General features: G+C 52.3%; 1 protein-coding gene across 16 annotated transcripts; it reads left to right on the forward strand.

Moving 5' to 3' along the window:
• Nucleotides 1–3000: 3000 nt before the first annotated feature.
• Nucleotides 3001–19863, forward strand: IRF4 (interferon regulatory factor 4). Of its 16 annotated transcripts, none has more exons than XM_084966014.1 (9): nt 3001–3169; nt 4845–5121; nt 6152–6338; nt 7090–7178; nt 7782–7923; nt 9894–10001; nt 12070–12423; nt 14864–14976; nt 16845–19863. In XM_084966014.1, exons 2-9 carry the CDS (start codon nt 4906–4908, stop codon nt 16986–16988), a joined length of 1353 nt encoding a protein of 450 aa, XP_084822140.1. In that variant the 5' UTR covers nt 3001–3169; nt 4845–4905; the 3' UTR covers nt 16989–19863.
• Nucleotides 19864–26557: the final 6694 nt, after the last annotated feature.

The raw sequence follows: 26557 nt of genomic DNA on the forward strand, positions 1-26557 counted from the left end.
CCTCTCTTGTGTAAGTCACTCCTAAAGTTGGATTTTCCTAGAGGATTAACTATGGGAGAGAAGGGCCCGAGAAGCAGGACCCCTGTCCTCCAGTTTCCTCGGAGAAGAATAAAAACCACTGGTTACGTCAGTGGCTTTAAAAGAGGCAGTTTTTCTTACTCCGAACTCACCATAACCAGAAAGGCCACTGGTTCAAAGTGAGAGCTGAAGGAAGAAACAACCGTTTAGGTTGGAAGAAGGTCCAGGCCCCACAGCATGGAGAGAAGAAGCCGAGAGGAGCCAAAAGGATGAGAACCTGAGCTCCAAGGCTGATTCTGAAATATTGTCTCGACGGACAGACAAATGCCTGTAGGCCAGGCTAAAGGAGAGCCGTGGGTCAGAAAGAGTCCTGGGCAAGCCTCGTGGACCTCCGTAGACCCCTCTGGATCTCTTCCCTGTCCAGCACTGCCTGCGCTGCCCCAATCTGCACCCCGCCCCGCCCTGGGCAGCTTTGGTTGGAGGTCAAGTACGATGACGTCTGAAACGTCCCCAGATCCTGAAGCATAACCTGAGAGATAAGATTCCACCTGAACGTGGGCCCAGCCAGGCAGGCGCTCGCTCAGCACCACCTCATCATCACAGATCACGGAGAGGCAGGAGAGCCATCGCCTCCGTCATATACAGGAAGGAAAGAGTTTGGTCAAAGAGTCCACCAAGACCTCATGAGTGAGAACCAGGTCCAGCTGGCCCCACATCTGAGCATTTAATTATCAATGATACCGCACAGTAATAACACTATATCACATACTACAATATTATGTCACGATAGAATACTATGACATCTAATACAGAGCATCGACTGCTGCACCACACTAGTACGATCATACACAAGCACCAGAGTACTAGAGTACTGGAGTATATTGTACAGCATGTGCTATAGCATATTACTATAATACTCTAGTATAGCATGCTGTGTATTTCTATACTGTTATATGGTATGTATCATTACTTATATAAGTACATAATGATAGAGTAATACTGACATATAAGAGGCCACAGTCAAAGCACTGCACACACATACAACCAAAGAGCATCAGAGGAGATATTTATCTTATATGAACTACACTGTAACAACACATCCCTTTTAGTATTTTCCTGATTTTTTACTAGCAACTAAGAATTACCTGCCCTTTAACTTTTTCAATCATCTGGTTGCACTGTGGATGGCACGTTGAGGTCTCCCCTCTTAAAGAATGAATTCATGAGAAAACAGTTTTATTTAGTCATTTAAAATGTATTGTTTGTGTCTGGTACGGGTTTTTCTAAAATATATTCTTGCGTGGTGAATTTTAATATTAAAAGACTGATTTTTAAAATACTGAATTTAGGTAAATTCAGCTGTTCCTACATTTTCTTTAGGACACATGTGAAATGAAAATTGAGCTACTCCATTCAGACCGGATTCCACCTACGGCAGCACTTCAACATCTGGACCATTCGCTGGAATGAATAATTTCCTCACACACCGTGATGATCAGCTTTGTTTTGTTAGACATGCAGTGAACCAGTTTCCTCTCCAGGTTCACATTTCTATCAAGTGGTGACATTTAAGATAACATCTAATCTTTTCCTGAGGGGCACTTTGATTTCCTTGGGGGGGGGGGGTCAGCTTTATAACTCCTGCTTCAACTGCGACGAAGGTCTCAAAATGTTGGGTGGGCACCTGGGAGGGCTGCCTGTCACCCTCTGCTTCCCAGAGGTACTAAGGCCCCGGAGAGTTTCAGTGATTAAAAGAAGTTATTCTTTGTATCCCCCTCATCGCAAAAGAAAAACTACCCCTTCAGAAGGGTAGTTATGACAAAGGAGTGAACCAGAAGATGGCGTTGAAGGTTAGCAATCACACGCGAAAGCCAGGCCCAGTGGTTTTCAACGTCTCAGCGTGGCTCAGGGAGGGGAATGCAGAGGACACGTGTGCGAAAGCACCAAGAGCTCTCTTTGCCGCTTCTGTTCTTAGCAAGCTCCTGTTTGCTGTCTGTGAACACGTTGGGGGAAAGCAGTTCACTGATTACAACGTACAGCAACGTGGAGGCAGAGATCTTCCACTTGTTCACTGACAAGTAGTGGGTGCTCAAAAACATTTGTTGAATAAGTGAACCCATGAAAGAAGAAAGAAGGAAAAATCCATGAAAGAAGAAAAACCAGAATTTTCTTCGAAAAAAAAAACCCTGTTGTTTTTTACATAGACTCTGATAATGGAAAACTTACTTGAGTGAATAAAAACATGGCATCCTGTTAATTTCTGAGAAAGCCACTGGTTTGAGGAAGAACATACCTACTCTGCACCTCACGCCTGTTTTGCTCTAGGCTAAACTTTGTTCTTTGGGGAGGAGACAGTGGCCCAATATATCAGAGTAAAAGAAAAACTGAGAAATAAATGAAATCAAAAGCTTTTCAAAAGTTGCAAGTTGACCTGGGGTGCTGGTGGCCTAAAATCATATAGAAACCACCCGAAACTGGTAACTACACGAGCCTGCTCTGAAGCATCCAAGATGCTCTGGGAGAAGTAGTGGACAGGTGCTCAGGGTGTTGATTCTGACAGTAAGGAGACCTTGGAAAATCAAGGAAAATCGCTCCACTTTAATATTCCTGTTCTGGACATTTATACCCCATTAGTAATTTGTTTCCTATTAGCAAACATTTGGAGGTTGAAACTCTGCCACTGTGAGATGAACTGAAGCCCTGATGTGGGGAGCGCTGGATACTCTGGGATCCTTCCCACTCTTTCCTGTCGCTGAAGAAAACCGAGGGCTGCGCCTTGTCTGAGTCACCACAATTCCTCAGTGTAGTAGACCCAAAAGAGCATTTCAAACGTGCAGGCAGTGTGGGCCACACTCTACAGCTCAAGGGATCTGGGCCATTTCCTTTTTTCTTTTCAATGAGTGTGATGTTCTTTAAACACCGAGGAGGGGCGGGGCTCTTGATGACAGCGTCCTCACCAAGGGTGCCCCCCGCCCACCCACAGTTCTCGACGTGGGCAGTCCTCGGCCTTCGGTTACTTGCTCTGCAAGCCTGGTCCCCTTCGCACCAGATTCCCGCTCCTACACGCCCCCCACCTCCCGCCCTGACAGCGCCGCTCTCCTTCGCTGTGATGAGTTGCCCGCTGGCCTCCCGCAGTCCCCGCGGCGCGAAGGTGAGGTCCCCTTTCGCGCCTTGCCCTTGGCAGGAAGCCGCCCGAGTGAGGTTCCCAGGCCGTGCGCCCGACTCGAGGCGCGTCTCCCGCCCGGCCCCGCGCGCCCAGCTCAGCGCCCGCAGCCCCCCAGCCTGACCCCCGCCTCCCGAGCCCAGCTCGCGGTCCTCAGCCCCTGCCCCACCCGCGCGCCCAGCTCCGCGCCCCCAGCCGCCTGGGCCCGCCCGGGCCCTGCGCGCCCAGCTCTCTGCCTGAGCCCGCCCCCGCCGAGCCCCCGCCCCCGCCGAGCCCCCGCCTCCGCCCCCGCCCTCGCCCCCGCCGAGCCCCGCTTGCCCCGCTCTGCGCCCACAGCCCCAAGCCCGCCGGCGACGCACCCGGCTCGCCGGCCCCGCCCCAGGCCCCGCCCCAGCGCGGCTTTTAAGCTTTATAAAGTTCCTCTTTCGCGCTTGGGAGGCTTAGTTTCACTGCGTGAACTTGGGGCTCACCGCTGCCCTCAGCTCCAGGTTCGGGGCGAGGTAAGACCTGGGGCGGGCGGGAGCACGGCTGCGAGGCGGGCAGCAGAGCGAAGCCGGCGCCATGCCAGCGGTCCCAGGGTCCACCTGGAGGGCAGCGCAGGGGACCCCAGTTTCGGAGCTGGGAGGGAGCCTCAACGCCCACCCCATCTGGCCTTGGCCGGGGGACTCCCGCGGCCCCACCATCCGGCGAGGCCACGCGCTGGACCAGGTGGGATAATGAGGCCGTCCAGGCTCAGGAATGGCCGAGGCGAGGCCATCGAAGGGACCCACACGGGGCGGCAGGCTTTCCCCGCGGGGTCCGTTTCCTCACTCGAGAGGCGGCCGCTCTCCTGGTTCTTGAGGGGCTGCAAGCTCAGCGCCCTCCAGCTCATGGCTCCCCGGCTGGTGGTGAAAGAGGAGGCTCTCCAAATTTCCGCCACTCGGGGCCCTGCACTCCGCAGCCTCCGTCCCTTCGCTCCCCGACCCCTGGCACCCTGCCCGCCTTCGCTCTCCCTCCCCCGCCTCTGGGCCCGGCTGAAGCTCGCTTGGCGCGGGGATCTCCCGCTAGGAAGCTGCGCACCTCGGCTAAAGCTGGGTCCCTGCCACTCTGCGGCACCTGGGACCCGCTTAATCTTTTCTAGCTGCCTGTGGCTCAGGGGTGTTCTTGGGGCACAGAGTGCGGGTTCGGGAGAAAGCCGCGGGAGGGGTCGCTGAGTGCTGCGCAACTGAAATGCCCAGGCCGCAGGTGCGCCCGCGTGTCTCGCACGCGGGGGCCACCGAGGGAGTGGGAAGTTGGGGGTGGACCAGAGTGGAAACCGACAGTGAAGGGGGAAAGGGACTGGCCATGGCTTGGGAATGGGCAGCGGGGCGAGAACTAGGAGTCTCCAAAGGGAATGTCACGCGTGGTGGCGGCAGGATCGGGGAATGTGCTCGAAGGGTAGAGCCGTGCGTCGGGGCAGCGCTTGGCCTGCGGGGCGCTTAGCCAAACGGAGAGGCCAGAAAGCGGGGTAAGAGGACGGACTCCGGGGAGGCGGCAGGACTGCACGCGCGCCCGGAGCACGAGCCCGGCCAGCTGAGAAGGTGCCTTCTCTCCCGGCCTTCGGCGACACTGATTCAGTGGCGCTCCTCGGAGACTCCCTGGCCTCGTGGTCATTGCCGGAGGGCGTCCCTCCTCTCCTCGGCAGCGCAGAGCGAGTGCAGGAGGCGGATCCTGGACTGTGAACTGACGCGCGGCGCACACCGGCCATGAACCTGGAGGGCAGCGGCCGAGGCGGAGAGTTCGGCATGAGCTCCGTGAGCTGCGGCAACGGGAAGCTCCGCCAGTGGCTCATCGACCAGATCGACAGCGGCAAGTACCCGGGGCTGGTGTGGGAGAACGAGGAGAAAAGCATCTTCCGCATCCCCTGGAAGCACGCGGGCAAGCAGGACTACAACCGCGAGGAGGACGCCGCCCTCTTCAAGGTGCCCGGGGAGGAGCGGGGAGGGCGGGGACCCGCGTGTTCGGACCCCGGCTCCGTGGGGTCCAGTCCCTGTCCCGCGCGCCGGCCTTCTCAGCCGGGAGCGAGCATAGGGCGCGGCCTGGGGGAGGAAAGGTTTCAACTTCTCTAGTAACTTCAGAGAAGGAAGACCGGGTTCCAGTCCCCAGTCCGGAGCGGGTGGCCCGCGGTACCGGTTGGTTGGATGCTGGAGCCTCGCCCGCCCGCGCGGGAGAGGGGAGGTCCGAGGCTGCAGTGCTTCCCCCGAGCCTCCTTCTGACCTCTGGCTTTCTCCTCACCTCTGTGTCTCTCTGTCCCCTTGTGAGCCCCGTGGGTGTGCTGGACTGTCTCTCTCGCCGTCTGTATCTCTGTTCTCTCCCTTTTTTCGCTGGAGATCCCCTCAGGCTCCCGCCAGCCAGCACGCTCCCTGGCAGGGGCTCTGGTCTCCTCTGTTTCTCCCTCTCCCCTCTCCCTCGCAGTCCCCGTCCTACTCCCTCTTCCCAGGTCTGTCTCTGGAAAGGTTTCTGTGGGTCTCCCATCCCCAGCGGCTTTGGGTTTCTTCCTCTTTCTCCTCTCTCTCCCTCTCAGAGCCTCTGTTCGGGCCTCTCTATGGGGATTTCTCTCTTGTCTTCTGCATGTGTCCTTGTCCTGGCAGTTTACCCGGAGACCTGTCCTTAGGGCCCAGCCCCACCACCTGTGGGCAGAGTCGGGAGGGGGGGGGCGCCTTCCTCAGGGAACTTGCTCTCAGAATACCTCAGATCCTCTGACCTCCAGAGCCGCCTGGGGTGGCTCCTCCTTACTTCCATAGCTCCAGACCCCTGGTGGGTGGGGCCCTTTCCAGGGACCCTCCAATTTCACCCACCTTTTACAAATACCTGGTGTTTTTCAGTCCCACATTGTGGGTAACAGTGTGGATCTGAAGCTCTTAACGCCACTCTTTTCTTTAGAAATACAGTTCCCAGATTCTTTCCTGAAAGACCTGCATTTTATCTTTTTTCCCTCTTCTTTCCCACCAGGCTTGGGCGCTATTTAAAGGAAAGTTCCGAGAAGGCATCGACAAGCCAGACCCTCCCACCTGGAAGACACGCTTACGCTGTGCTCTGAACAAGAGCAACGACTTCGAGGAGCTGGTGGAGAGGAGCCAGCTGGACATCTCGGACCCCTACAAAGTGTACAGGATCGTCCCCGAGGGGGCCAAGAAAGGTGGGGCTTCCTGCCTCCGGGCCGCCTGACACTTTGATGCCTAATTTCATTCCGAGGGTCCCTTTTCTGTTGCTGTTTTTTAATAGCCTGCCTTCTTCAGTGCCCCGCCCGAGCCCGGCAGGCTACTGGCCCAAGTTCTCTGGGTCATGAATTGAAATTCTCATGGGTACAGCACAGGATAATTCCTCAACTCCAAGTCTCTACCTGCATGTATGTCTGTGTGTGTGTTTTCTAGTGAGTTCTACGAAGACAGGGGCCAAGGTTCCCAACCCCAAGTGGAACACCTGTTGAAGCCTTGCTCATCTGTCGGTCCCTCACGATTAGCCATTGGTAGAAGGGACGCATGCATGAGCCACATATAGTCACTGTTTGTAGTAATCAAGGGGTCAGTTTTAGAGTGTCCCTGGTACTTCCTGAAGTTCAGATTCCCACTTCTCAAGACTGGCCAGTGTGTCAGAGTGGAACCCAGGAATCTGCCATTTAAACAGACTGAAAGGTGACCTTGCTGGCACATCACATGCGGTCTTCATCTGTTTCTCTCCTTGACCCTCATGTATCAGACCTTGTAGGACCCAGTTTACTGTCCTGACCAAATAATTGCCCAAGGGAATTGCAGAAAAATGCCTCATCTGTCAACACAGTGTTAGACATTCTAGGAATTCAACACTCAGGTATTTTTCTAAGATTTGGCCTTTTGTCCTGTCAGTTCCCTTTTTCATACCATGTATTTCCCTTTTGCTCAAACACTCAGGAGCCAAGCAGCTGACCCTGGAGGACCCACAGATGCCCATGAGCCACCCCTACGGCATGCCAGCCCCTTACACCTCACTCCCAGCTCAGGTATGGGGGCCGGGGCTTCAAGAAGGGGAGGCTGGGTCTGTGACAGGCCACTTGAGCCAGTGATCCCACAAACAAAAACAGCAAAACTTCTCTGTTTGTCAAAAAGCCCCACCAAACCCAGATCATTGAATGAACATCTCATGTTCCCCCTGGTGTTGAGGTTGGAGTTGGTGTTGGGTAGAGGGGTGGGTGTGTCTGCCTGTTGGTTAGGCTTCTACTACCGATTCCGAAATCTTCTGGGAAACAGACCTTTTGTGGAAGTTGAAGATTTTGGAAGCAGGGCTTTATCATGTGAGACCACAGGGCAGCTGATCTCTGCAAAGTTTTCTGATGTGAATTGCAGCTCTGTTCCATTCACTTTGCTGGTGAAGGCGCAGCTCTCCTGGCAGTACTTCTGGTGCCAGGTTCAAGCATATGATGAAGCTCCACATAAATCATCACTTTACAACACTGTCTCCATTGTGCTTCTTGATTCTTCGTGGCGAGTTTCCACCAAGCCTTTTCGGGTGACATGATGACTTGGCTGCCAGCCACACGAGAGGTCCCCTAGGAGTTTGGGAGGGCTGAGCTTGCTACAGCAATCCTCTCTGGTTCCCCCAGCAGGTTCACAACTATATGATTCCGCCCCACGACCGAGGATGGAGGGAGTTCGTCCCTGATCAGCCACACCCGGAGATCCCATACCAGTGTCCTGTGACCTTTGGACCCCGCAGCCACCACTGGCAAGGCCCGGCCTGTGAAAATGGTAAGGAGGCCCTGGGGTAGCTGCTGTGGCCAGAGGGCCTGCCCCCACCACCCCGCCCCATCCGTTCTCTGCAGCCCCAGGGCTCGCCCTCTTCCAAGCTGCTGGGAGAGGAGAGGTCCCCAGGCAAGGACACGGAGGACCTGACGCCTGGCCTGCTCTGTGCCCGGCCCTGGGCTCGGTGCGCCTTGTGGCTCTAATTCAGGCAGCACAGGGATCACTCCAGGCCCCCAGAACTGCCCTGTGTTGCATAGGGGAGAGCTCGCAGCATGCAGGCAGCATGCCCACAGTGACCCAGCAAGAGTGACCAGGTCCCCTAACCCCGAGCCCAGCCACACACGACAGGGGACGCTGGATTTCCCAGTGGCTAGCTGTGTACTTTACGTCATCTGCTTAGTAAGTTAACATGCTTCTTCCTCCCTGAATAATCTTAAACTTTATTTTTAATCTTGGGCAAAAAGTAGTCAATTTTGGCAGACTTCCCAGAGAAGATGGGCTCGTCCCTTAATGCTGACTGTTTCTGTCTACACATCTGCGAGCTCGGGATCCTGCAGCTGTGCCCAAGCCCTCCCTCTGTAGGGACACCAGGAGTTTACTGTGCTAGTGTATTTCTCTTAAACAATGTGTGCCCATGTTGCCAAGATCAGAGGCGATGGTGAGAAGGGAGTGAAGAAATACCATAAAGAAAACACGAGAAGTCTCCACAGGGGGCCTGCTTAGTGTTGGAGCTGATTGGGTTACATGTGGTCAACTGGAGGCCTTCCTCAACCCCAGGATGAGAGCTCGCAGCAGAAGCACAAGTTTGCTGAGTGCAGAGACAAGTTCACATGGTATATTCAGTACAGCAAAGCAGAAGTTTTTAGGGCTCTTGAGTCAGTTTTTAAGCGAAATCCTGAGACCAGTCAACACACAGATGCTTTTGTCTGTTCTAGGAATATTTGCTCCTTTTTCTAGTCATGTCCAGGTCACTCTTGGCTTGTGGTATTGAGCAAGCAAACAATTACTTAAGATTTGTGTTGAGTGGCATGTTTGTTAAAAAAGCTCAGAATTGGGTTTTATTAGCTTTTCAACAGTCATGTGCAGTAAAGGTTGGTTTTCCATATTGTGGTGCAGGAATCAGCTAATGTTGCAGGGGTTTCTGGAGTTCAGACCTGTTTCCAGTGCACCAGCTCCATTGAACTCATCACCTCATAAAGAGGCAGTGCCTGGAACTGTGAGAAGATAGACCAGATGGGCACAAGGGGCTTTAGTCATATGCCAGCAAAACGAGGTTCTGTCCCATACTTTCTCTAGTGATGTTTAACGCAACGCACAGCTATCGTGCTGGCATGACTTTTGGTTCAGTTTTCTCCTGAGCCCAGAAGTAGCAGCTAAGTAAACTGGAACCAAACAGTGTGTAAGTTCTTGACTGGGCTCTTTGGTGTCGGATCGGATTGGAGAGAGACCCGGGCTCACAGCGCTGCTGTGAACTTGCTGTGTGGATGGGGCAAATCACCCCATTTCTCTGAGCCTCCGTTACCCTGTTATCAGTTACGCAGGAATGTTCGTCCCAGGGGACAAACTTCCAATTATGAGACGAATGCATCCTGGGGTGCGACAGACACAGCCTGGAGACCGCAGATAACGACGGTCTGTCATGTTCAAAGTGCAGGTAGAGTAGATTTTAGGTGTTCTCTGATTTTAAAGGTACCTTTCGCACAGGTAATCGTGGGAGGGGATGGAGGTGCTAACAAAAAAGGAAGAAGGCAGGAAAGCAAGCAGGAAGAAGGCAGGTCGGAAGAAGGCAGGAAGGAAATTACAGACGGAGACTCTAAGTTTCCTTCCGGCTGGGAAAAGGCTTCTTCCTCCTTGGATCTCGGGCTGCCCCTCCCGTCGGTGCATCCGGGGCTGACCGGCCCCACCTCAGGGAGAGGCCACCCCCCTCTGCGTTGGACTCTGTTTAGATGGCGTCTGATTTTTGTTTGCAAACGCAGGTTGCCAGGTGACAGGAACCTTTTATGCTTGTGCCCCGCCTGAGTCCCAGGCCCCCGGAATCCCCATAGAGCCAAGCATAAGGTCTGCCGAAGCCTTGGCCCTCTCAGGTGAGTGGGGCTCCCAGGAGGCGGCGTCCAGAGGCTCCCCTCACCTCGGGTAGATTCCAGGGGGTGGCTGAGCACAGCTGGGGCCTGGGGCGGGTGGGAACCTCTGACTCCTGACTATGTGAGTGAGGTTAGAAAAGTTAGCCACCAGAGGCCGGCTCCTGATCCTGATCCGCTTCTCCAGGCTGTCTGAAATGAGTCTTTTAAAGCTCCCCATTGACGCCTAACTTTCCAGGAATGTGCAGACACCCCGGATTCATTTGCTGGGTCCCCTCTTCAGCCAGAACCCCCACAGCTTAGTGCAGTTTCTCAGGACCAAGCACAGGAGTGCCTCGTTTTGAAACGCTCCGCACGCTTCCAGGTTTAGCTGCAAACAGGTGGCCCCTCAGCTTCCCGGGCACCCAGTTCTGGGTCCTCTCTCTCATCACGTTCGAAGGCCAAGGGACAAGCACCCTGTCTTCCTCTGAACGTGAAATGTCTTGCAAACAAAGGTGGATTAGATGTGGCTTTTAAAGTCTCATCTCTGAAAGAACCCCTGCATCTTAGCAACCCCCGCCCGGTGTAAGGAAGGCAGCTCAGGCTTTACTGAGCATATGTGATGTATGTACATTTATTGTTTTTAGATAATGTTTTGATTGTTTTAAAATGGGGTTTGTACTTGTATTAAAAATGAACAGCTTAAGCTTCAGAATTCTCACCTCACACACTGGTCTCTTTGAAAATCAGTGACAGAAACTATAAAGTGAATTCTCAGGGTTTCAGGAAACAAGGGTTTGGCTCTGAGGCTCTGCAAGGGTGCTGCCTTTCTTCTCAGGGGCTCCTGGGTGATGGAGGCTGGGAAGGGCTCTAAGCAGAAAGGCCCGTGTTTGTTTTTAGAAACTTTCAATCCTTTTCTTGAGCACCTCACACTTGTGTGGGTGCCTGAAGAGTAGGAAATAAACGGCTATTTATATCCCATGACCGCGTGATTTCTGATGACGCTCAATGAAATGAACCTCAAATGGCCAACACCCACTCCTCGGGGCTCACGGCAGCCGGCGTTGCAGAAGAGGCTGGAGGCAGCGATGTGGGTCGAGTCTCAAGACCTGTGTTGAGGAATAAGAGGCTTCTGTGGCTTTCTCTGAGTGCACGGGACAGATTAATTACTTGCCCGTTTATCAGAGGCCTGCCATCCGCTCAAGTTTGAACTCCACGCGGTTAGGATGGAGCTGCTGCCTCTCGGGAAGCCCTTTGGGGTTCAGGTCAGGGGCCCTTGGCAACCTTGGCTTGGTCCTTTTAGTCTGTGAATCCGATTTTAAAGAAGGCTCTGAAATCAGCAAACTTCCAAAAAGAATCCATCCTGTTTGGTGTTTGAGAAAGCCCCATTGCAGGGCCTTTCTCCGACTCCGACGCAAAGCCAAGCGGGTCTCAGCAGACCTTAGGTTCAGAACGTTTGCCTCACGAGGTAATCTTAGTACATAAGCTGCACATGTGCAGCGGAGAAAGAATTTAAAGATCAGAAAAGCAAAAATGGAGAATAAAAAGCCACAGTCCCACCACCCAGAGATCAACCACCGTCAAGACTTACCCTTCCGCACACTTAAATGTGTACCGGCATATGTATAATGGTTTTTTAGCTAAATGGCATCATATTGATATTTTAGGGTAGTTTCAGGTGTGTGGACATAGTTTTGTTTTTTTCTGAAACACCACTGTACGCTTTTGCAAGTAGAAATCATTTAAACATAGCTTCTTCCAAAACCAAAATTGTTTGCTGTGCTTGAAGTGCATTTCTGTTCAGTGGCTTGTGAATCGGTGTGTTAAGACACTAAGCGTGGGCCACCCCCGTGCTCCCCACCCCGCCCCCCAACCGTGTCCGGTACATCCGGACAATGCCAGTAGGGAACATTGCCCAGACTTGTGCACGGCTTCTCCAGCATCGGGTGAGTTTCCAGGAGGGACGAGAGGCCTTGCAGTGTCTTCCGAGGGTCCTGCCAAGTATGCTTTATTCCGGTCGGGAGTGTGGCATCCTAGCAGGTGTGCAGTGCCCCATGGCTCCTTAGCACTGACCCCAAAAGCTCTGTGTTTGCAGACTGCCGGCTCCACATCTGCCTGTACTACCGGGAAATCCTGGTGAAAGAGCTGACCACGTCCAGCCCCGAAGGCTGCCGGATCTCCCATGGCCACACCTACGATGCCAGCAGCCTGGACCAGGTCGTTTTTCCCTACCCAGAGGACAGCGGCCAGAGGAAGAACATTGAGAAGCTGCTGAGCCATCTGGAAAGGGGCGTGGTCCTCTGGATGGCCCCCGATGGGCTTTATGCCAAGAGACTTTGCCAGAGCAGGATCTACTGGGACGGGCCCCTGGCGCTGTGCAGTGACCGGCCCAACAAGCTGGAGAGAGAGCAGACCTGCAAGCTGTTTGACACACAGCAGTTCTTATCAGGTAAGGCAGCCAGCTTCTGTCAGAATGGCGGGAGTGGAGCTGCGGATGGCGCTCCGGCCACGGGGTCAGAAGCAGCAGGCCAGTTGCTCCTGGTCTTCCTTCTGTGTAACCTGGAGCCCCCAGGCATGATCCTGGAATGGGTTTCCTGTCTGCTCACCTGTCACCCCATCACAGAGGAGTAGGAAGAGGAGGGGTAGTGAGGGGGCTGAGGTTCAGGCCGAGGTCTTGAAATTCTGGTGTTGACCCACTGCTCACCAACTAATCAGGTTCACGTTTTTATTGCCTCTGTGATTTGCTGATGTTTCAGCGCTTTTAAGGTTCCTAGACAAATCGTAAGGTTGGCAGTGCATTGTTGGCACTCTTGGTTATGAGATGTGTCATTCTCAGGTAGAGGCCTTTCAGCAGGTGGGACCGGGGTGAGTGCAGTGAACTGATTTTGCAGAGGGGAAATCGTGAGACGGTGCTGAGTTGTCTCTAGGTTTCAAATCACATTTTCCGGGACCCGTCGGTTTTGTTTCCCCAGTTCTGATTTCATGGCAGTTCGACTAGCTCTGGGCCACTCTCTTGAGACCCCTGCCCCCTTTTTGTGGAGGCCTCACCAAGCGTCCCTGAGCCGTCGGTGTTCACGAGGCTTTCTGGAGGGAGGCGGTTCTGCCTGCCCACTGGCACCCCTCCCTGACGATCTTATCCGCAGCCCCGCTTCGGAAGCACCCTTTGGGCTCTCGGTGCCTCTCCAGTCCCTGAAGTGCTTTGTGCCCTGCTTTGTGTAAACCAAACACGGCACCCCTGCTGCACCGCCAGAGACACAGGCTCAGCCTTGGGGTTTGGGGGTTCAGTGTCTGGACTCTCTGCGCTCACCTGGATTCTCTTTTGCCGCCCAAGCAAACACATCCCCCGACCATGAACCCCCCCACAGAGGCCAGACGAGGCGGGGATGCCGAGTCTCTGGTCCCCCCTCCTTGGTCTGAAGCCTCCCCCACCCAGAGTGGCAGCACTGCCTCCATGTGGGTTTTCCGTTGGTCCTGGGGTCCAGGGGTCCAGCGTGTGGATGCAGTGAGGCCTGCGAAGGAGCCGAGAGCCGCAGCTCTGGTGTCTGGGGTCCCACAGAACCCTGGGGGGGGTCTCCTCCGAGGTTGCGGACCTTGGGGTGGGAAGATGCCGCGGGACAGGGATGTTCACTACGGTTCCCACAAGGGCAGCCTTGCCCTCCGGGTTCTGTCCCCGGCCTGCCTTGGGGATTGACCCTCATCCGACCTCGGCGGCCCCTGCAAGACGGGCAAGAGGCCTCCGGCCATGCGCTCACTCCCTAGGTGTCTGCGCCCAGGGCTTTCGGGCTTTTCCCTTCCTCTGACCCCGGGCTGTGCCCTTACTTCAGGGCAGCCTCTTATCTAAAGCATGTGCTGAGGTTCAAGGAGGAACCCAGGAACCCAAGTGCAGACCAGCAGGCATCTTGGCGCGAGTTTCAGGGAACCGCGCCAGCCTGCCGCTGGGAGCAGCCTCCCACCTCATGGTGTGGGGGCCTTGCACATGTTCTGACGAAGTTAGGTTAGATTTGAATTCTGGAAGAAAAAAGAAGCAGGAAGTCAAATGGTCCAGTGAGTTAGCTAGAAACTTCACTTCAGTTGAAGAGAACAGTGGAAATCTTTGATATCTACCCCTTCAGGGCCTGCAGAGTCCTGGGGACAGCCCCGCACGCAGCCCGAGGCAGCCGCAGCTCTGCAGACGTGGCAGCAGCTGTGTGAGCGCCTTTCTTCTGAGGACGTGACGTTTGACTCTAGAAGAAGCGGCTGGAGGCCCCCTCCAGCCTGAGTGTGTCGAGAGGGCAGGGGCCCGCTGGGTGAACGCGGGGATCCCCCAGCACATCTTGGGGTGGCAGAGGTGGCTTCAGGCACATGTCCACCAAAGTGGGGCCCAGGGTTTCATCGCCACCTCTCACCTCCAGTGCCAGAAGGCACACCGTCTGGGATGCAGCTCGGTCTCCAAGACAACATGAGGCACTTTCTGTGGTGCCTGAGTCACGTGGAGATCCCGGGGAGCCCAGATACTGGGTTAGAAGGCTCAGCAGTTTTGAGAAGAGATTTTTAAGTAAACCTGGGTCCAATCAGAAAATTCTGTTTTTTTTTAAAAAAAGATGTCTCTTGGGTGTAAATTATTCTTTTGGCTCAACGTGGCTGCGTTTCGCTCTCTTCCTCTTTGACCCCTTGCTGCCACCTTTGCTTCTTCATGGGTCCAGGGCTGCAAAGCCAGGCTCTCCGTCTCAGGGTGAATTTCCCTGAGGGGAAGGCTGCAGCCCTCGGGAGAGACGCTGTGAACACGGGTGTGTGCCCTTCCCTGGAGGCCCACCTCACCCCCGGTCTAGTCCCGCATCCTCGCAGGCGCCCTGCTCTAGCCCGCGTCCAGGGCAAGGGTTTCTGAGCGGCTCCTCTCACGGTCTCTGCAGAGCTCCAGGCATTTGCTCACCACGGCCGGCCCCTGCCAAGGTTCCAGGTGACTCTGTGCTTCGGGGAAGAGTTTCCGGACCCCCAGAGGCAACGGAAGCTCATCACTGCTCACGTGAGTGTCTTCTTGCCTCCAGTGGTTGAGGCTTCCTGACTGTCCTCGAGGGCAAGGCCCCATTCAGAGAAGTTTAGACGAGAATTAAGTGTCCGGGCACTGGGGTGCAGAGGGACACAGGGAGGGAGGGTGTGCAGTGAGGGGTGCACAGGCACAGCCCAGAGACCGAATGCCTCCAGCCCCCAGTGTCCACTTATTAAGCAGAGGGTGACCTCCAGCCATGGGCTGCTTCTGTCCCATCTTTTTTATTTTTCAAGGAAATCATCATTTCCTCATTGTATAGGGGTTTAAAAGGATGATGCTAAATGTTACCCTTTAAAATTTTTCACATTTAATATTGCTCTTTAAACGCCACATAGCTGATCTTCACTTGATGGAGAAGCTTTTCCCAAATGGGAGGCTGCCCGCTGGCTTGTCCCCCAGACCTTCTCCTTTTTCTGGATCTGAGCCATGTGTTATTTGGAGGAGGCTAAATCTTGGAAGGACCACAAGTAGATCAGGCCATTGTCCTGTTCTCTTGCAGAGTTTAACACAGGTTCATTTGTGGCAAGCAAACACCTTTTCACAAAAAAAAAAAAAAAAAAAAAAAAAAAGAACGAAAGAAAAAAGCTTTAGATAGATAATATTTAGCAGTAATATGCTACATAAAACAGAGTTTTGAATGCTTAAGATTTTTGAATTTGAAATTTGGAGACTGTCCATTGATGGATACCTTCAGATAATGAGCAGTAACAGTAAAAATTATACCAAATAATAACAAAATTCAGGTCAGATTTTAGTTCTGATAATGTTTCTTATTGAAATCTGAAATATAACATCATCTAATCTTAAACATGCGACCCTCTGCCTTTTGATGTAAAATCAAAAAACCCAGCAATACATGAAAATATAGACCATAAACTTTAGAGTTTTCTCATGAACCCTCTCCACTGATTGATATAATTATGGAGAGAATAACTGATTCTCGTTAACTGTCCGAGGACTAAAGGATCTCAGCATTTGTCAATATCAGCTCTGAAGGCAAAAGTGAGTCCTGCACCTGGGTCTCGGGGGTTGGCCCTGGGTCTGCGAAGGTATCCAGCCCGGGTCCCTGAAACCAGTTGATGGAGGAAGGACATGTGTGCAGCCAGTAGTCCTCTGCCTTTTGCTGTGGATTTCCTTTATCTCTGATCCTTCAGATGACTTCTGCTGAAGCTGTTATATGTCAAATAACATGAAGGCTGGATTGAATAGTACAATTGATGGGCTGAAAGCATTCGGTTTTCTTAAATGCTGTAAATTCAGGAAAAGCTTAGTGTTGTCATTTTGGGGGGTGAATGTGGTCCACATTAATAACCGAAGTAGATGCATTTAGGGTCCGTTAACTTCTCTTTTTCCACTAGAGCAGTGGTGCTTGTTCGATTTTGCTTCTTTTTTTTTTTTGCCTTTTGCCTTCGGCTCAGAAATAGCCAGATTGTCCAGGTCATCTGTGAATTGCAAATCCCTGAGCTCCCTCATCCCTGTCAAACTAAAGATGTGGACAAATAAATCCATGGCCTAAATTATCCTATTACCTCAAACTTACTTTTAATTTGGAACTTTTACCCAATTTTCTTCATTCGGTCTTAGCGAAACGTACATTTAAACAAGTACAGTCTTTATTGACCTTTCGCGCCAATCAACACCCAGAATTCAGTCGATTCGGTTTAAAGTTGGTGTATATATGAAGGACTAACAAAAAACTAGTTCTCCAGAAGACTCTCACAATGGCACGTTTTGAGGTGTTATTCACCTGACTTCAGACTTGACTGGACCCACAGATTTGGAGGGTTTGCTGCACAGGGTGTTAGCACATCTTGGTAACGTCTTCCTAAAATCTTTTCTTAAAGGTCGAACCTCTCCTAGCCAGGCAGCTGTACTATTTTGCTCAGCAGAACAGTGGACACTTCCTGAGGGGCTACGATCTGCCCGAGCACGTGGGCAGCCCGGAGGACTTCCACAGGTCCATGCGCCACTCCTCCATTCAAGAGTGAACCTCCAGGCCGAGAGGCCGTCGCCTTGTAAATGCCCGACTCTGAGAACAGCGGGTTGAGCCCCCACTTTTTCTTTCGAGGGACGTGGAGACTGGGGCTTCGCTTCCACACTTGCGGACAATGTGTGTGGACACTCTTCTCCCCCGAATTGACAGACACGCTTTTTCCAAAAGCAAAGATGGCATTCGAGGTCTTCTGCCAACACCACACCAATGATAATGTGAAAAGCTCACCCAAGTGTCTTTATGTTTACCGAAGTGCTGTCTCCAATCGGACACGGACTCTCCTCCTGGAGCCCAGAGAGAGCCTGCACCCGTCACCCCGACGACAGCATGAGAGCTCCAGGTGCTGTGTTTCTCAGGGAAGTCAAGGTCTGAGGCTGTTCTGCCCCCAGAAGAGACATGCTGATACCTCTTCGCTGTGTTCTGCAAAGCCTGCCCAGAGCAGGGCACATGCTCTGCTGCGGGTGGGCCATGCCTCGGAGCCCAGAAGCCGGATGGAGAGACTCTGTTGCTTTCTTGAGCCAAAAAGCAGTAGGGCCCCCTGAGTAGTGCGTTTTGTCCTGTGCTGACTGGTTAAGACATTTCTTGTTTGTCTTTTTGTATCTCTTCCTATAGACATTGTTGCTGAAACTTTTTTCTTAAAGACAAAGAAAACCACCCAGACCAACAAGCCAAGGTTTGGAACTTGGTGGAGGTTCCCTCCTGCCCTGCTTGTTTTGTTTGGAGGCCGGTTCTCCATGACAACCCCAAGAGGAGGAGCCAGAGCTTGTCAAAGTGGTGACCTCTGTAGGAAAGATAGGACAGGGCCTCAGGGATTGTGTAACTGCAGACTCAGTGGGCTGTTTCTGCTTATTTTGTATATTATATGCTTCCTCATGCCAGTAACAGTTTGACAGGGCCTTAAAATTCCTGGGCTTTTTCCAAATCCATCTTTTTATAGAACCACTGAGATCTCCACTTGCTTAAGTAAACTTGCACTTATGTTCCTTTTGGAAACATACAGGTGTCTAGGCTGTGATGGAGCTGCTGATACTTTTGTCCCGCTAGGAAGTAACTGCCATTACTTTTAAGCTCAGCAATAGACTTGTTCTCAAATATTCTATTCTAATATTTTTAAATTCATTTAACAAACTGTATCCCTTGCATTAGAGAGATTACAGCTTTTATGCAGTTTAGTCAGCAACGAAGTCTTGGAATGTCATTTCTTTCTTGTTTGGGGGAGGTTTTTAGCAATAAAAAAACACATATTGACCCCACAGAATGTCAACAGTAGAAAAGGGCAACAAATAAAGCGAGTCTTCCCTTTTTCCAGCCCAAATCCTTGTCCCTAGAAGTGTCCCCAGGAGGAGCTTAGTTCTTCCAACATGTTTCACTTTTCTATAAATATACACAGCCCTGAAAACCTCACGGGTTCGTTGCGCACTTTTACGCAGTGTTCACTCCGCCCGTGCGGCTCTGCTGCCTTCTTCTCAGCGGCATCACTAGAATCTGCGGGCAAGGGCATCCACACAGTTTCCGGTGGTTCATCACCCCTCGGAGCAAGTACGTCTGGACGGTTGCCTGTGCTCCATGGGCTGCAGCGTTGTATGCATCTAATAGATGCGAGGATTTGGGGTACATTATCCTAAGGGGGCTGCTGGGGCCCTGTGGGCGTGGACCACCGGCGCCTGGAGCAGCGGGGCTGTCCCGGCTGTTCCGTCCTCCCGGAGGACTTCAGCGACGCTGAGGACGCTTCCCTTTTCTCCCTTTTCAACGTTAAGAGTTAAAAGTTAGGAGTTAAGCTGCTGTAACTCTGGAGTCTCATTTTCCGGAAATGCGCTTCCCAGGGGCCGCTCCCCTTCCCCCTCTGCCCTCATGTGCTCACGTTGGCTCTTCTTGGTTCTGAGGATCCAGAGTGTGAGGCAGCAAATGAACTGGTGAGGAGACTGTGGGTAGAGGATCCTGACAGGCGTCTCAGGACCGTGAAAGGGAGCCTCCTTCCTAGACTGGGCGGTGGGCTCAGCAAACCGGAATGTAGTTTGTTCTCGGTGGAAGATGATGTGAATATAGGCCCCTGTTAATTCTTTTTTTTTTTTTTTTTTTTGCCTTTTAGGGCCACACCTGCAGTATATGGAGGTTTGCAGTGTAGGGGTCAGATCAGCGCTACAGCTGCCAACCTGCACCACAGCTCACGGCAACGCCGGATCCCCGACCCACTGAGCGAAGCCAGGGGTCGAACCCACATCCTCATGGTTCCTAGTAGGATTCTGCTGCACCATGAAGGGAGCTCCAAGGCCGCTTGTTATTCTAAAGAGCTTTTAGGTCGCGGGGGGAAAGATTCGTAGGTCGTGGGGACGTTCATGGCTCATTTCTTGCTCTTGGGATTAGTAAAGCTGCGGGCTGTAATTGGTGTCTTCTGGAACACTACAGAGAGCACGCTTAAACCAAAGCTTCAGAAAACCCTCAGTCACGGGCAAGGGCACAGAGCACCCAGGGGGACGGTGGTGTCTGAGCTGAAGGCACTGCTCCGCTGGGGGAGAATCCACAGTCCGCCAGCACAGGGAGCCCGCGGCAGTGTGTGCACCCCCGGAGCACAGCCATTATTTTCACAACTTTTAGAAAAGCATTTACGTGGAGGAGAAGAGACAGGCCAACCTCGTTCAGTACAAACTCACACTTTGCTGCGGACTCTGGAGGGGAGGGGCCGACAGGTAGCCGTGCGCCCTCCGGCCTCCACTCTCCCGGGCGCTGCCTGGACCTCACTCTGACGCTGTGCTGGTTCATCTCCTATTCTGCCTCCTGGGCAAGGATGTCTCGAGAGCTAGGCTAAGTGTCCGTTGGACATTTGTACATAACTGTATCATGAATTTTGGATTAAATTGCTTTTCAAAGCATTCTGATATTTGTGATCATTTGTTGCGTGCTTGCCAGACCAGTGGGAATACAGGAGGACGAGCAGCTCGTGGTGTTAAAATCCTTGCAGCTGAAGACCGTGTGGAACTGTCAGAATGTTTGTACTTTGCAGCTAGGAGCCCCAGAGCATTGGGTTAGAATAACTTTGCTAGGTGGTAACCAAAATAGAAATAATGGGAAAATAAAATATTTTTATAATTTAAAATTTTAGTTATTTATAATTAAATATTATTTAATATTTTATTATTAATAATTAACAATTATTTTATTAATATGTTATGTAATTAAAATTATTTAATTTTATTATTTAAATATTTTTTAATTTTTATTTTTATATACTCTGCTCAGCAAGTATGAACTGACCTGAGTCAGAATTCATAGTAGCTTTTTTCAAATGATCTATCAAGTTGTTTTATCTGAAAGAGGGTTTCAAAGGGATTCTGTGCCCTTGAACTTCTTCTCAAGTAATTCCACACCTCTGTCAGGTACCACATTTGTAAACCTTTCTTTACACATGGGGCAGGGTTGGCTGTATTGCATTCAACTTCTTGACAAGCAAATCCTTTCACATGAAGTACGAAGTTCACAGGCAAAATCTGCCTGCACCGGAAAGAAACTATCCCCCTCCTAGAATCTCTGGGTCATTCTCTTCTAGGAGACGCTATCCCTAAATTAACCCAGGCAGGTGGACCGACATCTTCTGGCTCAGTGGAGAGGTATGAATTTTAGGCTGTTCCAGGCACCTAGTGAACCAGGAACTCTTTCAGTGTTCCCTGTGTCCCCAGGGAACAGTGTGTGGCCCATGGCGGTCCTCAGATTCTTCCTGGAAGGGGCTGTGGTGCTGTCAGGAGGCATCTGGCACAGTATGCTATAAAGTTCATTTTATCCCAGTCCTTGAATCTGTGGACATTTTTTGATCCTTGAAAGCAATTGCTTCTCTTCTTTAGAAGTTGCCGTTCTCAGTTGCCCCCTTTTCCCATCAGCTGGGCAGGACGGTGGCTCCAAAGAGAATCGTCCCAGCGAGGAAAGCCTCACTGCCCTGACGGCTTCCCTTGTTGGGCTAGGTTTCCACGGCAACCATCATCTGGCGCCGTCGGACATCTCTGTCTTATTTCTCACCATCCTCTCAGTTCTGCTAAGCAGCCACAGGGCCCACAAGTCCCTCCTTTCTCCTGGAAGACTTCCGCTGCCACCTGTGCACCTGGCCACCCTTTCCCACACCAGGGCCCTGCTCTGATGGCGTCTCTTCTGGATGCACTTCTTCACCCCCACGGATGCTTTCCTGGTCGCATCCAGTTGGGCTCAGCTGTGAATTGTGTTGAAGTATTGAAGAAACGCCCCATTATGTACCCACCCCCTTGCTCACTCCTAGGGCAGAAAGAGGATAATGTGACTCTTGTCTTCCAAAAACACTAGCTCTTGGTGAGAAAAGACAAGACTCAAGGAAGCTGGGAATTCAATTTTTTTCTTTTTAGGGCCGCACCTGAGGCATATGGAAGTTCCCGGGCTAGGGGTCCAATCCAGAGCTGCAGCTGCCGGCCTCTGCCATAGCCATAACACCACCAGATCCTTAACCCACTGAGCAAAGCCAGGGATTGAACCTGCATTCCCACGGACACGATGTCAGGTTCTTAACTCACTGAGCCACAGTGGGAACTCCAGGAAGCTGGGAATTTAAGAAAGATGAACCCTTCACCCCTTCTGGATTTCCACCCAGACTGGAGAAAGATGCTCAAGCTAAGGAGAGAAGAGAGAATGAGAAGTGAGGACACCGCTGTCAGCAGCTCCCAGGTGAGGGAAGGCTGACCTCTGCCTCCCATGAACCTGAGAACACTTTGTCGCAGGAAGAGTTGGCCCAGGCTTGGAGGGGGGAGTAGACAGGAGGCAAGCTCCACATCCCCCAAGCAAGCTGACCCCTCCGGGTGTGTCTGAGGGGAGCCCGCAGTGAGGCCCAGCACCCCCACTTCTCTCCCCAGTCACCTGGCACCACAGAAGCAGGGCCAAATCTAGTGCCAACTCTAGGAAAGGAGAGCCATCCAAAGTGAGCTGAGATTGAACTTCCACCACCCTGGTGGAATAAGAGCTAAAATGAGAATTCTGCTGTCAAGGAAAATATGAATTATATTTCTTGAAAACATTGGCCAAGGCTTAGATTTTTACCTGCTGTGTCTGTAGCACAGCTGTAGTTCCTGTTCCCTATTTTCTGCCCTAATACGCACCCCTGGAAGACAGGAGCTGGGTCTCACTGCGCAGCCCGTGCCTGCAGGGCTCAGGAGAATCTGTCCACAGCGTCAGGCAGTGGCCACAGGCGAGAGCTGTAGGAGAGGCCGTATTTTCAGACCCACTCGGGGCTAGTATTTCCTGGCTTGGATAAAGCTTTGTTACCTTGTTAGGTGAAAAGAAAGCAGCGATCAAAACATGATAAATGATGAAAATTTTTATGAAATCTGCATGTAAAATGTTTAAAAAGAGTAGTCAAAAGTGTAAATCGTATCTTTGAGTGTTAAAATGGGATTTTTAATTTTCTTACGTGCTTTTCTGTATTTTCCGGTTTCTCTAATGACCATATATTAAATACCAGAAGGAAAATAAAAGAAAAAAATGTAGCCTTTCTAGGGTGGTGTGTCCCAGGGTGTGGGGGGGTTTTCTTAGTTGCTGTGTGGGGCCCCCAGTGGTCCCGTTTCCAGGGGACACAGTGACTAGGAAGAGAGGAACCTGGGTGCTCAGCCCTCCCCTGGCCCCAGGGCTCCCATCCCCCACCCTCCTTGGGTCCTTGTCTTCTAGCTGTTTCCTCCTGGTAGACCAGCCCCTCAAACCCTGTGTCCTCCAAGACAGATCCTTTGCCATGTTGTGCTTGAGCCCCCTCTTGGGCCCCTCTGTGTTTGAAGCCCTGTCTCTCCCCACCCCCACCCTTCCTGGGGGACCTCCCTTCCTCCCTCCCCACCCCCATCTTCCCTGGGGAGACCTCCCTCCCTTCCCCACCCCCACCCTTCCTCTCTCCCCACCCCCACCCTCCCTGGGGGACCTCCCTTCCTCCCTCCCCACCCCCACCGTCCCTGGGGGACCTCCCCCTCTCCCCACCCCCCATTCTTCCTCTCTCCCCACCCCCACCCTCCCTGGGGGACCTCCCCCCACCCTCTGCTCCTCCAGCTCTCTTTGCCCTTGGCCCCACTCTTTACCTCATGTGACTAGTAAGAGGTAGAGTTGCTTGAAAACAGGGAGGAAGAGGGCACTGGGGTACATCTTTAATGGTGGTAAAACTCCCAGCAGTAAAATGCGCCATCTCCAAGTGCACAGCTCGGTGGCATTAAGTGCCTTCACTTAAGGCTGTGCAGTCGTCTCCAGAACTCCTCCTCTCAAACTGAAACTCTGTCCCCATTGACACTAACGCCCCATCCCCCTCCCACAGCCCCTGGAAACCACCATCTACTTTCTGCCTATGAATCAGACTCTTCCAGGGACCTCATGTAAGTCAAGTCATTCAGTCCTCATTCTTTGTAACCAGTTTGTCTTCGAGGTCCGTCCGTGCTGTAGCCGGTGTCGGGATTTCCTTCCTTTTTAAGCTGAAAAACACGCGATTGCGTGGTGGACCACATTGCGTTTGTCCATCTGTCCTTCGATGGACAGCCCCTGGGGTTGCCTCCACCTCTTGTGAATGATGCTGCTATGAAGGCAGGGTACTGTAGCTGCTTGAGATGGGGCTTCTAACTCTGGATCATCTGGTAATTTGTTCTTAATTTTCAAGGAAACTCCATAGTGTTTTCCACAGCAGATGTTCCAATTTACACTCCCACCGACAGCGCACGAGCGGTCCAGCTTCTCCACATCCTTGCCCACACGTTATTTTCTGAAGAGCATTTTTTTTTTTTTTTTGTCTTTTTGCCTTTTCTAGGGTGGCTCCCGCGGCATATGGAGGTTCCCAGGCTAGGGGTCGAATCGGGGCTGTAGCAATGCAGGATCGGAGCCGCATCTGCGACCCACACCACAGCTCACGGCAACGCCGGATACTTAACCCACTGAGCAAGGCCAAGGATCGAACCCGCAACCTCATGGTTCCTAGTTGGATTTGTTCACCACTGAGCCACGATGGGAGCTCCCTGAAGAACATTTTTAAAACAAACACCTCCCGAAGCTCCACTGTGTTCCTCCTGGCCCTCTGCCGGTTTTCCTCTGCGGGACAGGGTCTGGGCCCTGAGGGGCTTACGGCTGGTGAGGGAGGGGCTGCGGGCAGCCGGGGCGGCCGCCAAGAACATATTTTCACCCTCCTCCTTCCGAGGTGCAGAAGCAGGCTCAGACACCTGCAGTTGCTGCCCGATGCTGAGCTGTTACCACATGGCAAAGCCGGGTTCTAAGGCAGAGCTTGCTAATCCCAAGCTGTAGTCAAGGGCAGAGGTGGAGAGGTGCCCAGCCAGAGGTCGATGACGGCCTGCCGCCAACCATCCAGACTTTCTGAGATGTTTGGCCTTTTCCAACAAGACAAGACCCATAGGTGGGAACCCATCCCTGTCAACGGGAAAGAGAGAGAAGCAGAAACTTCACAAAGGGAGACCATCCAAGAATGTGAGAGGCCCCTGGGATTCGCTGTGAACCGCTGTTTCCTGCCCGAGGGCTTTGACGCACACTTTGGCCTAATCCTTGGGGACACTGCATTTCTCCCCTGGTGCTGGGGAAACTGAGGGCCAAGGAGGCAGACACTGTCACAGCCACGTGGCCAGCACGTCTCCAGAAAGCAAGTGGTCCCCTGCCCGTCCTGCACCAGGGCCTCACCCTCCTGCTGTGAAATGCCTGGTTCTTTAGTTTCTTCTGGAAAGGGGGGCTCATGCTTCATAAGGTTGGTGTCAGCATTAGTGGGTGGCATGCCGGCTGCTACCATGACAAGCCTGGCTTTTAGGATGAGCCCCTTTGAGGGGAGGAAAGTATCTGATTTCAGTGTTTCCTCAATTTTGGTCACACGTATTCTGCCTTCAAAATTTTATGATTATTTAAATGTTGCCTAATTGACATGTATGATGAAAACTATTATTTCTTCAACACACTACCATCTATTTAAAATGTGACCTCTCAAAATCCATTTAAACGTATTGGTATTTTCTTGAACTATTTAGGTCGACGCACTTTTCAAGTTTAAATGTTTGCCTTAGAATCACTGTAAGCAATGAAAATTTGTGAAAACACAAGTGGATATGCTTGTTACATATCTATTTTCCAATATCCATTTAAAATAAATAAGAATGATTGAAATCAAAATATCTACCCCGACACCAGTGAAACGCCACCCCCCCCCCCGCCCCCTCGTGTTGCTGTGGGCAGGCCCTCCTCGGGGACACTGAGTCCCTCAGGCCAGGGTCTTTGCTTCACAGTGTTTATCAAATGAATGGAATATTTAAAGTTAAGAAGAATTATTTCTCGATAGACAACTGTCTTCATAGGATACGCGTTCCATTAGGTTTTACCTGGTAAAACCTAATCAGCATTGATATTTTGTATCAAGGAAAATAATGTGATACATTTTCTTTTTTTAAGAAGGTTCAAGAGTTCAGTTTGCAGAAGCAGAACCTGGCAGTTCCTAAAGAAAGCCCCTCGTCCAGGGACCAGGTACCTGCTGCCCACTGGTGTCTCGAGTGCTCAGCCCAGTGGTGCTGGGAGAGGGACCTGGTCTCTGACCAGAGGAATGGCCCTCCTGACACGTGACACCTGACACCTGACACCTGACACCGGACGCTTCTGCCCCTGTTGACCCCCCTGGGTCAGCACATAAAGCCCTGCCAGCCTCTCACAGAACATAAACAAAAACAGAAACATACAGCCTCATACAGGACCTGCGGGAGCATTGCTCTTCTCTGAAAGGTGGCGCATCTGCGCTGTTTCGCAGCCAAAGGACACTCGGGACCAGCAGCACCCAGTCGCCCTGCCCTGTGCCCACTTATTCTGCGCGATTCTGACACATCACCGCTGCCTCTGGAGCACGCGGCAGCATCGAATTCAGAGTTTTCTGACGTTTAGGCCCCCAGTCATCGTGTGAGACATTAAACTTTGAAAAAAAGAAAGAAAAAAGCCCACTTAGGTTTAGATAAAAGCATCTTTTCCTCTTTGAAGAACAGGTGGGGGGACGCAGGACGTTCATTCGGTGACAAGCCCGCCCTTCCACCACGGTCCTCTTCCGCCTGTGACTCGGGGTCTCCGTGCCCCTTCCAGCTGGAAAGACTCCTGTCACCACGGTGACCAGAATGGGTGAAAGAGGAGAAGGTTCTGGCACGGTGCTTCCCCCTTTGAGGCCCATTAGGCGGGGAGGGGAGGCAGGCCCTGGGGGCTCTGCCCTCTCACACATCCTGATGCTTTCTAGGCCCGGGGCTCTGCATGAAGGCAGAGGGCGCTCCAAAAGTCCCTTTGGAAATGCAGGCGAAATTCCAGCTCTTCAACAAAGCTATTCAGAGAATAAAACAAGGTTTGTGGGACCAGAAAATTTGAATGAGAATTGGGTGGATCCCAAATCCACTTTCGGTCGGAAGTTTCTGTCTGGGAGGCGCTGGGAGGAACAGCCCCCTTGAAGGCTGGCCACAGGGGAAGGAGGCTGGGGTTCAGAGGTGTCCTGGGGGCAGTGGTGGGGGGCTGGGGGCCTTCTGCAATAAACCCACCACGTTGCCCACTGAGTCCTAAGGAACTTTCTGCATCTGC

Source organism: Sus scrofa, chromosome 7 (genome assembly GCF_054392235.1).
Source record: "Sus scrofa isolate SSC_HxYL_T2T_F1_AM1 chromosome 7, Sscrofa_HxYL_maternal_Yorkshire_Landrace_v2.0, whole genome shotgun sequence".
In the NCBI taxonomy this organism is placed as follows: domain Eukaryota; kingdom Metazoa; phylum Chordata; class Mammalia; order Artiodactyla; family Suidae; genus Sus; species Sus scrofa.

Coding starts and splice junctions, on each gene's coding strand:
- IRF4 (XM_084966013.1), top strand. CDS start 4,906: ATGAACCTGGAGGGCAGCGGCCGAGGCGGAGAGTTCGGCATGAGCTCC. Junction 5,122..6,151: donor AGGACGCCGCCCTCTTCAAG/GTGCCCGGGGAG, acceptor CTTTCCCACCAG/GCTTGGGCGCTATTTAAAGG. Junction 14,977..16,844: donor GGAAGCTCATCACTGCTCAC/GTGAGTGTCTTC, acceptor CTTTTCTTAAAG/GTCGAACCTCTCCTAGCCAG.